Genomic DNA, 12,500 nt, shown 5'->3' on the forward strand with positions numbered 1-12,500 from the left:
ATAAATAAATACTTTTGATACATAAATATACAATTACAATACAAAAGGATTACATATTTATGACAAATCTTTTATGATAATAAATTGATGTGTAAACCAAATATGAAAACCTGAAAATACACCAACCCAGTACACTATATACAATAGTGATTACACTAAACAATACGAGTTGAAATTTGATATTAGTGAAATGACCTTTGCATGCAAGATCTGCAAAGAAATATTCATTTAGCACATTCCTAAATAAAATGCTTAGGAGGGATTTAAAAGAACTGAAGGCTGAATTCCCTAAAGCATGAATAAGGGAAACACTACGATATTTCTACCCCTTCGAGATTATTGATGAACTAAAACTGATCTAGTTAGAAATTAAAGAAAGCTCAATACAGAGTAGGTGTTCTAGAACTGATTGGATGAAGGTGGTACCTGTGACACAGATTTTTGTTGTTGCTGTGGGGTGCTTCGGAGGCAGAGACTGAGGGCCAATGTAAAGCTCACCCCTGCCTTGGACCTCAACCTCAGCCCTCACCTGTACTAATTTTGCATGCTTTTCTTCTCCTCCTTTCCTTTTCCTTCTCTTCTTCATCCTTTCTTCTGTCCACTTATCCTAATCCTTAACTCATTTTACACTTTATGTCACAATACTTTGTCATAATGCTGTGTGACCTTTGATGTCTGGCACATTTGTTTGTTTAGACCATTGACCCTTTTGGAAATCTTAGATGTTGACAGGTCAGAAATTTTTCAATTAATAAAATAAAATTGGCAGCTACCCATCCAAGAGCATTGCACTTGAGGAAGGTTAAATAGGTGTAGGTTTTGTATACTGAAATGTACCACTTGCATAATTTCATAGGCTGTAGTATTTGCACAAGGCCTACAGACTGTTGTTGCTAGCAGAGATTTAGAAAAGAATATAAGTATGGTTTCAGTGTAAAGTTTAGTTTGTATAACAGAACAATGGTCCAATTTCCAGTTACTTATTTCCCCTAAACACAAACAGGTTGCAGATGACATGTCTCCGACGTTTCACTGTGCCAAGGTACCCAGTTTATATATTTACGGAAATCCAAATAGGAAGTAGATTGGTACATTTAAAAGGCAGAAGAAAATCAATGTATATCTGTGAAGGCTGCAATCATGCTATCTCATTAACTTGGAAAGGCATTATTTGTTAAGGTGACATTTTAGTACAAGCATATTTACCAGAAGCAGTCCAAACAAAGCATGTCAGTTCAAAGAAAAAAAGGGATATTTGATTTTTTTTTGTTTTCTCTAATGCATTTTATGTATCTTCTTGCCTATGTTCATCAGCAAAGAAAGGGAATCATTTGCTAGAATTCCCTGGGCAAAATGACAAATAAGAGAAACAAAATAAAATAAATCATCCTTTCTCTATATTCTGACTGAATGCATCAGTATGGAAGTGATGGGGAAGATTGAACTCCATGTTGACAACTGACATCAAGATGATTACAGACATTCTTCATTTTAAAAAGTACCTTACAGAGATTTATATTTTTCATGTATGCTTAAAATTGCCTTTTCTTTCTCTTTATTCTTCTTTTTCCCTTTTTCTTTCTTTCTCCTTTTCTTATCCTTTGTCTGTCTCTCTCTCTCTCTAAATTGAAAAAGAACATTTTATTCATAAGTAGCTTTATTGTAGCTTTACAACAGGGACAAAAGTATTAATATATATATACCACTACTTAATTTGGTTGAGGTTATAAATTCAAAATACTATCAGTAAATAAATAGACCTAAAAGAAGGGAATATATTTGCATTTATAATGGTACAAAGCTTCTCATTTACTGTAAATTGCTTCTTGAGTACTGTTGACTAGCTATGCAAACCTTTAAACAATAAAACAATATAACAGTTAGCAGAAAAGTGTCCCTGCTCATAGACTACTGCTTACTCCAGTTATAAACATAATAATTTTCACTACCAGGAAAAAGTATATGGTTTCCATTATTACACATACAATGTTTTTGTAATCCATATTACTGGAGTATCACAAATTAAATCTTTTGTCAACCTATTTCACTGAAACTTTTAGGAATACCTTCAACAGAAGTTTTATCAAGACTTCCTTTTGCTGTGAAATCTCAAGTTATAAACTATGATGCAACTATGTGCATATATGGTATGTATGTTTGTGTTTCTGTTGTATATGTGTTGGTGCTTTTGTGTGTGCATACTGCTCATATATACAGACAGATAAATACATGTAATCGTTATCTATTAAAGCAATATGCTTTACAATGACAAGATGTGAATAAAAACACTTGGGTAACTAGAATACATATATCCATTTAGATAAGCATGTGTGATATGCATGTTATGCTTCTTTGTTTGTAACATTTATTGAATATTATTCACCATGCCTTATTATGGAAGCATCTGTTCATCAGATTCTACTTTCACAAACTGACACCTCTGTAGTGTATATGATATTATGTTGGAATTTTCATTACTGCAGCATCTGAGGAGAGTTTTCAGTACTGTTATGACACTAATTTCTTCTACTATTAATCCACTTATGCTGGTATAGCATGCCTTGTCCAGTGTTTTCATAAATTTTGTTTACACTTAGATGACTTCTCAAGAGCTTAGACACTGTGAAGTCCTACCTGATCTCACCTGCTTAACCTTTTCCTTGATTTTTGGAAAACTTTATTTTATCTTTATTGCTATTACTATTGGTAATAATATTCACATAATCATAATGTCAAAATACTACTACTAATTACAATGACAATATTAATAGTATTTGAAAGAAAAAAGTTCCCAAAATACAAGAATGGAGAAACCAGGGATTCCTTGGTGACCAAATGCTTCTGGAGCCATCATTAAAAAAAATCACAAACCAAAAATACGGTGGACGGTCCAGTCACCACAAAAAGAAATGGGACCTGCTGAACATTTGATAGTGTAAGCATGAATATTGTAAAGCTAAAGAAATACAAATATGCTAGAGTACAGTGACTGGTATTTAGTCATATTCCCTTTTACTTTCAGAATGAATGAGTTTTTCAGGCATGCTATCCGCTAATTTTTTGAAGTACAGCAGTCACATCTCAGTTCCCGAGATTTTGATTTCTTGTCATGCCTCTGATGGACAGTGTGCTGCAAAGCTGGAGCTTCTTTTTCATTAGATTCCATTCATTGTCAATTGGGATGAGATCAGGACTATTGCCAGGCCACATTAACACTTCAATATTGTGGTCAGTGAGCCATTTGGTAACTTTCTTGGCCTTGTGTCTTGGGCACCATCATGCATGAAGATGGTGCAGCTGAGACATTATATGAGAGCAGATGGTCTTCAAAAACCTGAATGTAGTCATCAGAATTTATTTATTTTTTATTATCTTTTTTTTTTTTTTTTGGGGGGGGGGGGAAATACAGACCTCCCTGACCTCTGAAACCACTGAAACATCCCCATATCATGACAGATTCAGCATGCATCACAGTGTGAACTGTGTAGGCCAGGTTAAATCTGCTAACTGATGATGGCTGCCTTACTCTAGTAGAATGACCTTGAATACATCTGAATGTGGATTCATCTGTCCACATTACCTTCCTCCAGTATTCAGATGTCCAGTGGATATATTTCTTAGCAAAATCCACTTGCACTTTTTTCATATGCTCTGTTGGTAGTGGTTTGCATGCAGCACAGCAGGTGGGCAGCTGGAGGCCTTTCTGCAGGTGGTTTTGAGTACAGCAGCTTGGATGAATTCCTTTTCGGAGAGCTGTCAGATGAGGATTATTATATATATATCAAGATGCTTATCAGTAGCCTTGGAAGCCTTTGTTGGGCATCCAGGATAAGATTTTGTTGGGAGAACATCGGGTGGTGAATTGCACAATGCAGTAATCAGCAACATTGTTGTTGACTTTGCCCTGTCTGTATGCTTACATACTTCCTTAACACATACTTTTCCTTTCCTCCAGTCTAAAAAGAGAACCTTTTCCTCCTTTGTCCTCCATGTCTGATCAGCATATAAAAAATACAAGGTAAGAGAAGCTGAACTCTAAATGTTCGTAAATTGGCGATGAATCAACCAGGGCATCAACTTATCTCCTTTCTGGCACACTGGATCATAATGGGATAGGTCCAAATTCTCTTTGCAGTGACTGTACATGTACCTGGTGACAATAGGTTAAGGGGTGTGTACTTATTTATAATTTTGAATTTGATGCACAGCCTTTTTAACAATAAAAGTTAATGAGGAAATCACTAAATAACTAAAAACTGGGACAAATCTTTTCAGACTTTTATTTCAAAGAAATCTTGTAGCATAAAGTATCCACTGTAACCATACAGTATCCACTGTAGGTACATATATATCAAGGATGATGAAACTCACATATATTAGAGCATGAGTAAAAATTTCTATCTTAACATATAAGGTTGCCAAAGGATAACTGAAAAATCAGATTATCAAAAAGCTATATAAGGCTTTGTAAATATTTTACCTGCATTGACTGAAACTGCTTGTGTATATACCTTGAGTATTAATACTGGTATACCACATCAACATAACTTATACATAAGTCTGTAATATTTGCAAAGAATATAAAAACAATAACATACACAGGATATATAAAATTTCTATATTTCAATACTAACACAGGATAAATCACTGGCAAATGTCATTTACATTAATTATTCATTCAAATGATTTAAACCATTACTCTATACATACAGGAACTCAAATCATGAATACAGTGCCGGTAAAAAAACTTTCTGAATTTATGGTCAGTAATTTACATTATTTCTGGGATGTAATGGAGTATCTAAAACACTTGGCTGAAAGTTATGATAATTTTGATATCAAGAGCTTTGCTAAAAATATACTAATTATTTGGCTTTACATTTCACAGACAGAACACAAGAAAACAGTAACCCAATGCCGCCAGGGAAAATTAACAAAAAATGGGGAAAATGCTGCACTCATTTTTTATATTTTTTTGTGAAATGTTTCTACACATAGATGGCTCTGCCTTACCTGATTTCACCTTTCCTTGACTTGGCGGGAAAATGTATTTTTTACTAGTACTATCAATGTTGATGGTGTTATTTATATTATAAACATTATAATTACTATAATGTTATAAACAATATTGATAGCAAAATAAGAGAACGTAAAATATTTTCGTAATTTAAAGACAAGGGTAAACGGGAGAGAAAGGCAGTACTTGTTATTGGCTCATTGGTGATTTAGTAAGTGTAGACATCTATACCTAAAAACAATTAAACAAGTAAACTCACAGTGGGCATGGCACGGATACATGACATGCTTGTCGCGAATGGGTTAACAGGAGAAAAGGATCTTGGCTTGATTTTACAAGAGTATATTACTTTGAGAAAATAGTAAAAAAAGGGGGAAATTTAATACAAAAATTCTGCATTATTATTTGATTAAATGCTCATACAGAGTTAATAAATATCAAGAGTTGCCAACTGCTGATAGACAAATACTTTTTTTTCAGAATTATATATCAATTAGTTGTGAAAATAACTAAGCAATAATGAATAAGGTGATATCTTAGGTGCAAATCAGTAACAGCAAGAGTGTGAATTCCATTTGTAGACAACTACACCTGAACTACTAACTAGTCGAGCAAAGTTTGCAGTTTTCTGTCATACTTCAAAACAATGTGCAACTAGGAGGGACAAGAGTTTTTAGCAGCACTGTACATGTAAATAATTTCAAGCTGAAGTATATTTACTTCCCAGTTATTATTTCACAGAATTAATAGCATTAGAATCATGAATGACTAATAAAAAATAAAAATAATTACACCAAATTAAACAAACGAAAAGAACTGAATGAAAACCAAAAATAATTGCAACTGGTCACCTGGCCAAATATTTCAGGAATTTAACAGAATACTTATGATTTCAGTAAGACCAGTTTATTTGCTTTGTTTCCTTTTTAATTACTAACATCAAAATGAAGTATATTTACTTTCCTAAAAAAGGGAAATCTCTTCCACTGATGGTCTATAAGTGTATAAGAATGTGTGACAAAGACCTCAGAGAAAAGAAGCTGAAAAAAGCTGACTCAGTTTCATCATCATCTCTTCTAGCATCAAAAGACTCAGTCTTCTCTCAGTCAAATGAGATGAGCTCAGCCTGCTGCTCCTGTGTTGCTGGGGGAGGCTGGGCTTGAGGAGGAATCTGTGGTGCTCCTCCACTCATATCACCTTGCATGGGCATCACGCCCTGCGGCTGCTGTCCTGGCCCAGCAATGGGATGCTGAGGGGCAATTTGCGGAGGAGCCATGCCCGGCCCAGGTTGCTGTTGGGGTGGGTAGCCTGGCATCCCACCACTAATATTTGGCAGACTGTTTGCCATTCCTGAAATTTTTATGATCATTATAACTCAATACAAAGTGATACATCACTTTATTCAAGACAGGGAAAAAATAGTTCACCAAAGAAAAATCAATAAATATTCATGAGACTATGGTCATCACAAACATTATATTGAATAAAAAAAGGAATAATAATAATAATAATAATAATAACAATAATAATAATTAAATAAAACATAAGCACATAGGCATTCTATCTATAAACATAAACTGGCTAATAACAAATATCTTAAGTACACAGAATAAAAAAAAAAAAAAAAGGAAGGGAGGGTATGAATATCCACCCTTCTATATAAAGTTATCAGGTATCTGGCATCAACTCGGATATTTACTTTATCTGTATTGTACAAGACAGTTTACTTAAAATGGTAGGTAACCTCCATTATTTACAGAAATAAAGACCACTTATATGAACAATTCAATACAAAATTTAGGCTTGAAGCATATATATTTCTAACCTTTTGTTTTGCCTTCAATTCAAACACACAAGATATTTTTCTCCATGTACTAACTTACCCTGCATGTTATACGGGGAAAATTCATGTGGCGGTTGTTGGTATCCTGGCTGAGTCACAGGTGGAGGCCCAGCCTGACCCCCTCCCATCACTGGACCTGGGTGGCCACCCGGAGGAGGGTGCTGGTACTGGCCTTGTCCTGGTCCTCCAGGATATGACATTGAGTTTGGTGGAGCACCCCCTTGTGGCACACCACCTGGTGGGACTCCAGTCTGAGGCATTCCACCTTGTGGTACACCTCCCTGAATTTTTAAAAATCAAACAGGTCAAATAAATTATAATCTAATCAAATTACTGACAACTTAACTGATGTTTCCAACACAATATACAAACACCTAACCCCCAAAGGCTTTACCTGGGGAGGTCCTGACTCAGGTTGACCTTGATACATGTGCCCTGGTAATGGTGGCTGGCTCGGCATGGGCCCAGGCACACCAGGGTATGCAGGGTAACCCATTGGGTACATGGCCGTGGGGGGTGGCCCCATCACAGAACCCTTGTTGAACATCTCCCTTTCACTCTCTGCCATTCGATGAAGCGCAAGCTGCCGCTGATACTCTAAATATTCCTGCTTCTTCTTCCTCATGATTTCTAGCTTCTGCATCATCTGAACTTGCCTGAAGATATGAAGAATAATATAAGAAGCAAGTAATATTTCTTCTCTCTTAAATATCACCATCTTCCAAGATTAAATTAACTGAGGCTTAAACCAAAATCAAAAACACTAACTAAAAAAAAAAAAATTATGGTGACTTTCAAACAAACTGTAAAAAATAAAAAAATATTTTCTAGAGCTAAAAGTAGTTCACATCAAGCTTTGTCCTTACAAACAGCAATACATCATACTACAATAATAGGAAAAGAAAAGAAAAAAATCCTATATACAACTACAGAAATTTTCTTATTCCTTCCTAACCCTCATTGCTGCCTCACCTCAAACGCTCTTGTTCCTCCTTCTCTCGTCTCACCCGTTCACGATGTTCTTCCCTCAGAGCTTCAAGGGCAGCTCGGGCGTCCCTCACCTGGGAAATTTTGTCTTGAAGACGTTCACAGTTTACTGAAAGAACACAGAGTTGTTTAATGAGATACTTAATGCTGCAATGAATAAAATTATATACATTCCTTAGCCCCTACAATCTGGATGACGTGACTACCACATCATGGAAAAATTTGGCTTGAGGGGCGGGTGACATGAACATGCCACCATGGGAAACTTTGGCTATGAGCCAGAGGTAATGTGAACTTGCCATCGTGAGCATTTTGGCGAAAGGCTGGGGTAATGAGAAGGACTTGCCACAAGTGCACAAACCTCTTGGAGGGTAATTAGTTTCATTTGGCATTTATGAAGGGGATTTTTTTCATTATTTCCATCAATAAATGAGTGTGGAATGTAATGTCCATGAGCCATGACTGGAAGAGTGCCGGCTCCTGGAAGGATATTCCCTCCATACTCAGGATCCTATTTCTGCCTACCATGACAGGCAGAGCAGGTTATACTACAGAAAATTGAATATCATAAAAAAAAAATTTTAAAATGTTACTTATTGTTATTATCATTGTATGGACAATTTAGAGAGATGATATGGAGTCTGTGAAATGAAAACAATCTATTACCATTTGGATAAGGCAAACCAAGTGATAAATATAGATTCCAGAAATCTAATGCAGAAAAAGAGAAAATGCATGGTGTCCTTGTCACCACACAAGTGTTCGCCTTCACCCAGTCTACCAGCTGCACACCTGGCAGACTATCTGTTCACATAAGCCTAATGCACATATTTTTGGCCCTGTGACAGCAGTGAAGCATCCGGATTCAATGGGTTAAGGAGAGTCATGGGAGCTTACTGTTAGTTGTGTAAGAATTAGTAACCCTGGCAATAGCAATAAAACACTCCATATGTTATAGTCCATCACACTGAAATGAGCTTCCCAACAAAATTACTACTCACCTCTCTTGTCATCTTGCTGATGAATGTATTTCAAGAGTTGAGCATGCATTGCTGTGATGTTCATGAACAGAGTTTGAACAGATGAATCATTAGCAATGGGACGTCCTCGACACTGATTGCTCTTCATGCGATTCACAAATATTTCTAACTGCGTACGGAGAGTTGTCACAAACTCATCCACTTCCTCTGTCTCTCCATTCTGGTAATTCTGCAAATAACCATCTACTCAGACTAGCCTATCAGAAGTATACACATCATTTTGATTATGTTCACACATGACCTTTCTTAACAGTACAATTAGTACTTTCCACTATCTCAAAATAGTTCATTAATCCTTGACATACAAAAACTAAATAATCTTGCATCTTTATGCTGACTGTAGTGACATGTAAAAGTAGAATACTGAGAAGCTATCTAACAAAGAATAACTGTAATGGAAATAATAAAATGCAGACCAGGCAACTTACTTCTGTCATCTTAATTTGAGAGAATTTGGTTGGAGAGAGTGAGGACTTGGTGGCATTAATGGGTGCTGATGGTTGAGTGGGTGACAGAGTGCTACCCAAATCACTCACTCCTTGGTCCTGCTTTTGTTGAAAAGTTTGCTTTTGTTGCGACTGCTGTTCCCAGTAGGAACGGTCCAAGTATCTGCAAATGTTTAAGTATAGAGGGTAATTTTGAGTTAGCGAGCTTATGGTACACGTACATGAATGAGGGAACTACCAAACAATTGTTAGAGATCAACTTGGGTTATTTCTTGCGAGGAGCAAGTGCATAAGCACCAGCATGTAAACTATATATGCTAGTAATTAGAACCATATGTATGAATTTGAGAATGTCCTAAGAATCTCAGAAAACAAGCAAATCCCAATGATTTATAATGAAATATTTTTAAAGTTTTGTTTACATTTACACATAAAATATGTTTTCCATCATCATATGCTGGTAACTCATAAAGGGGTCTGTATGAATACAGATTATTAACTCAATGCCATTGGGGGGTTCCCAATATGAAAGCCCTCTCTCCCAGGTTGTATTCATAGTGGCCCAGGCCCCACTGCCAGTGGGTCGTGTTGTCACCATAGCATGGCAGCATGACAATACATGGCCCCAGAAAACAGGACCATGTCATCTTGATTTGATGCTACCCGGAATATAGTCCATGCCTGCCATGGCATATACGTATATGCCACTCGGTGGCAACGAGTTAAGTACTAGTGTTAAAATATTAAAGTATAAATAATAATAATATTTCAGTTTGGCTTCACTCTAATGGTCAATACCATCCAACATCATAAAATTAGTTTTGATTTGAAATTGGTCATTTCCACTGTTCCACTTCAATACGAAGGCATGTAAGAGATGGGTTTTTTAATTTCAGAAAAATAAACAAGATGTATGTATGGTCTTCGTAAAGTGTTTCCAGCAAAAAATGTAACCTATGGATGTTACCTTTGGTCATAGATGCCATAAATACATAGATAAGCAAATACATCCAGGAGTCTGATGCTTTATATTCAAATATTCAAATATTTGCAAAGATAATGCCTTCAAATGACAGAACATCAACTATATGCTAGTTATCCATGGGATGGTTTTTCAAATCATCATCATCATAAAAAAAGAGAAGAAAAGAAAAAAAAACAAAAGCAAGACTGAAAGAAAGAAAGAAAGAAGACCTAATGGCTTAAATTAATAATTTTTCCTTTACTTAAAATTGGATTTAAAGCTATTAAATAAGGATGATTCAAATGGTTAACCGTATGTCTTTACAACCATATAAACCTCCTCAAAAATTACCCCCCCCCCATTTGGATTGTGGGAAAAATTCAATAGTTATAGTAACTCTCACCATCCATATACTTTACATGAAAGTTTCTATATTTCAAAATCTGACCAATATGTTCTATTCATGCCAGGATTATATCACTGTAATAATTTTGTACTGATATGGCCATCCACAGTACACCATTTCTTCCTAATTGTACCCCCCCTCCCCCCAAAAAAAATAAAATTAACTAAACAAATTAAATAAAATGAAAATTTGTATTTCCTGGCTTAGATTTGTTTCCTTTACAATTTAATGCATTTACTAAACATTCCAGACAGGAATATCTACCATCATATCACAAAAAATGAAAAGAAAAGAAACGAAAAGAGAGTTACCTTATCCCTTATAATCTCTTAAAAAAAGTGAAATACCAAACTTTGGTCCAAATCTCGAACAGCCTGTTCTGAGTTCTTTGTTTACATAAGCTTTTGTACCATCCAGCGTTCATAATTTTTGTGTGCCTTGTGATTGGTCAACTGCGTACATCGGAATGCACATGGCATGTAAAAGGCTGATTTTCTAATTTTGGGAAAACAAAAATGGAGCTTATGTAAACCTGAATAAAATGGTAAAATATAGTTCACAATTGCAAAGCCCCCCCATTTTGTATTTAAAAAATCAGGGTTTTACACACCCTTCACATAACAGCTGATATTGCTTTAGAATATTTTTTAGGTAAATCAGAGAAAAATGCAAACTGTGAATGGCACCTGGGCCCGTTGAATAAAAAATAAAAGTTCTTCAACTTTTGGGGGGGCTTCTGGCCCACCTCATGGAGGAGCAGGGTTAAAGGATATGCAACCAGCACAATTATATACTCTTTAACATGGGAAGAGGGGGGGGAGGGGGAGAGGGAGGGAGGGAGGGAGAGAGAGAGAGAGAGAGAGAGAGAGAGAGAGAGAGAGAGAGAGAGAGAGAGAGAGAGAGAGAGAGAGAGAGAGAGAGAGAGAGAGAGAGAGAGAGAGAGAGAGAGAGAAAATCTAAAACCATTATCTTTTTGTGTTCAAATGCAGTCCCCAAAAAGGAGAGGAATAAATGGGGAACTAGGGAAACAAAAATTCAGAAGAAGGACAGGCAAGAGAGAAAACACAAATAAACAAATAAAATAAAATATCAATATAAACAATGACATAAAAGATAAGGAAGGAAGGAAGCAAGAGAGATAAACAAAAACAAAAGATTCCTCAAACACATCTAGACACCACATTGCAATTGACAAGTATGAAAAATATAGTTTACATGTATTCACCACTAATGTAGTTCATAGGACTGCTAGGAGTCAAAAGTTGCTATGACCTCAAGTATCAACCATCATTCTAGAAGTCTAGGTGGCAAGAAAATGCCTAAACCACTTTATGAGGTAGTATTTGTCAAATCCTTTAAAAATTCCCTCCTTTTCCCCATTTTCCTTTCTATTCTCTACAGTTATGATAATGTGAATGAAATACTTTTTAAAAAGTTTACTGAATGACAGGGTATAAGAAATCCTATCTTATCACCACAGATCTTGTGATATATAATGAATAAGTGTAAACTCATTCACATGCAATAGTGAAATTCTCCATGGGAGGTTGAACGTCACTCCCTCTATCCCTTTCTCCCCAAGTGTCATGCACTGGTAATTAGATGAGCTCATGCTAAATATTATCATGACAAACTAAAAGACACTCAAAATAAGAGTAAGCATAAATGGCAAACTTTATAACTATAATTGAAAATGGGACGGAAACATATCATTTTTTTAATATAGCAAAAAGATTTAACTACTACCTTGTAAAACTAGCAAGAAACTTTGCCAAGAAATATTCCTTATACATTCAA

The 12,500-nt window shown here is 35.7% G+C and overlaps 1 protein-coding gene across 2 annotated transcripts in view; it reads right to left on the reverse strand.

Moving 5' to 3' along the window:
- Positions 1–5,768: 5,768 nt before the first annotated feature.
- Positions 5,769–12,500, reverse strand: part of LOC125030341 (hepatocyte growth factor-regulated tyrosine kinase substrate-like) — a 33,301-nt gene continuing 26,569 nt past the window's right edge. For both annotated transcript variants that reach the window (XM_047620327.1, XM_047620326.1), the window contains 6 exons: positions 9,316–9,496; positions 8,849–9,056; positions 7,833–7,956; positions 7,255–7,516; positions 6,901–7,141; positions 5,769–6,367 (listed from right to left, as the gene is read on the reverse strand). In XM_047620327.1, the coding sequence (XP_047476283.1) occupies positions 6,120–6,367; positions 6,901–7,141; positions 7,255–7,516; positions 7,833–7,956; positions 8,849–9,056; positions 9,316–9,496 (1,264 nt within the window). In that variant the 3' untranslated portion in view covers positions 5,769–6,119. The remainder of the gene's footprint in view (positions 6,368–6,900; positions 7,142–7,254; positions 7,517–7,832; positions 7,957–8,848; positions 9,057–9,315; positions 9,497–12,500) is intronic.

Source organism: Penaeus chinensis, chromosome 11 (genome assembly GCF_019202785.1).
Source record: "Penaeus chinensis breed Huanghai No. 1 chromosome 11, ASM1920278v2, whole genome shotgun sequence".
Lineage (NCBI taxonomy): Eukaryota > Metazoa > Arthropoda > Malacostraca > Decapoda > Penaeidae > Penaeus > Penaeus chinensis.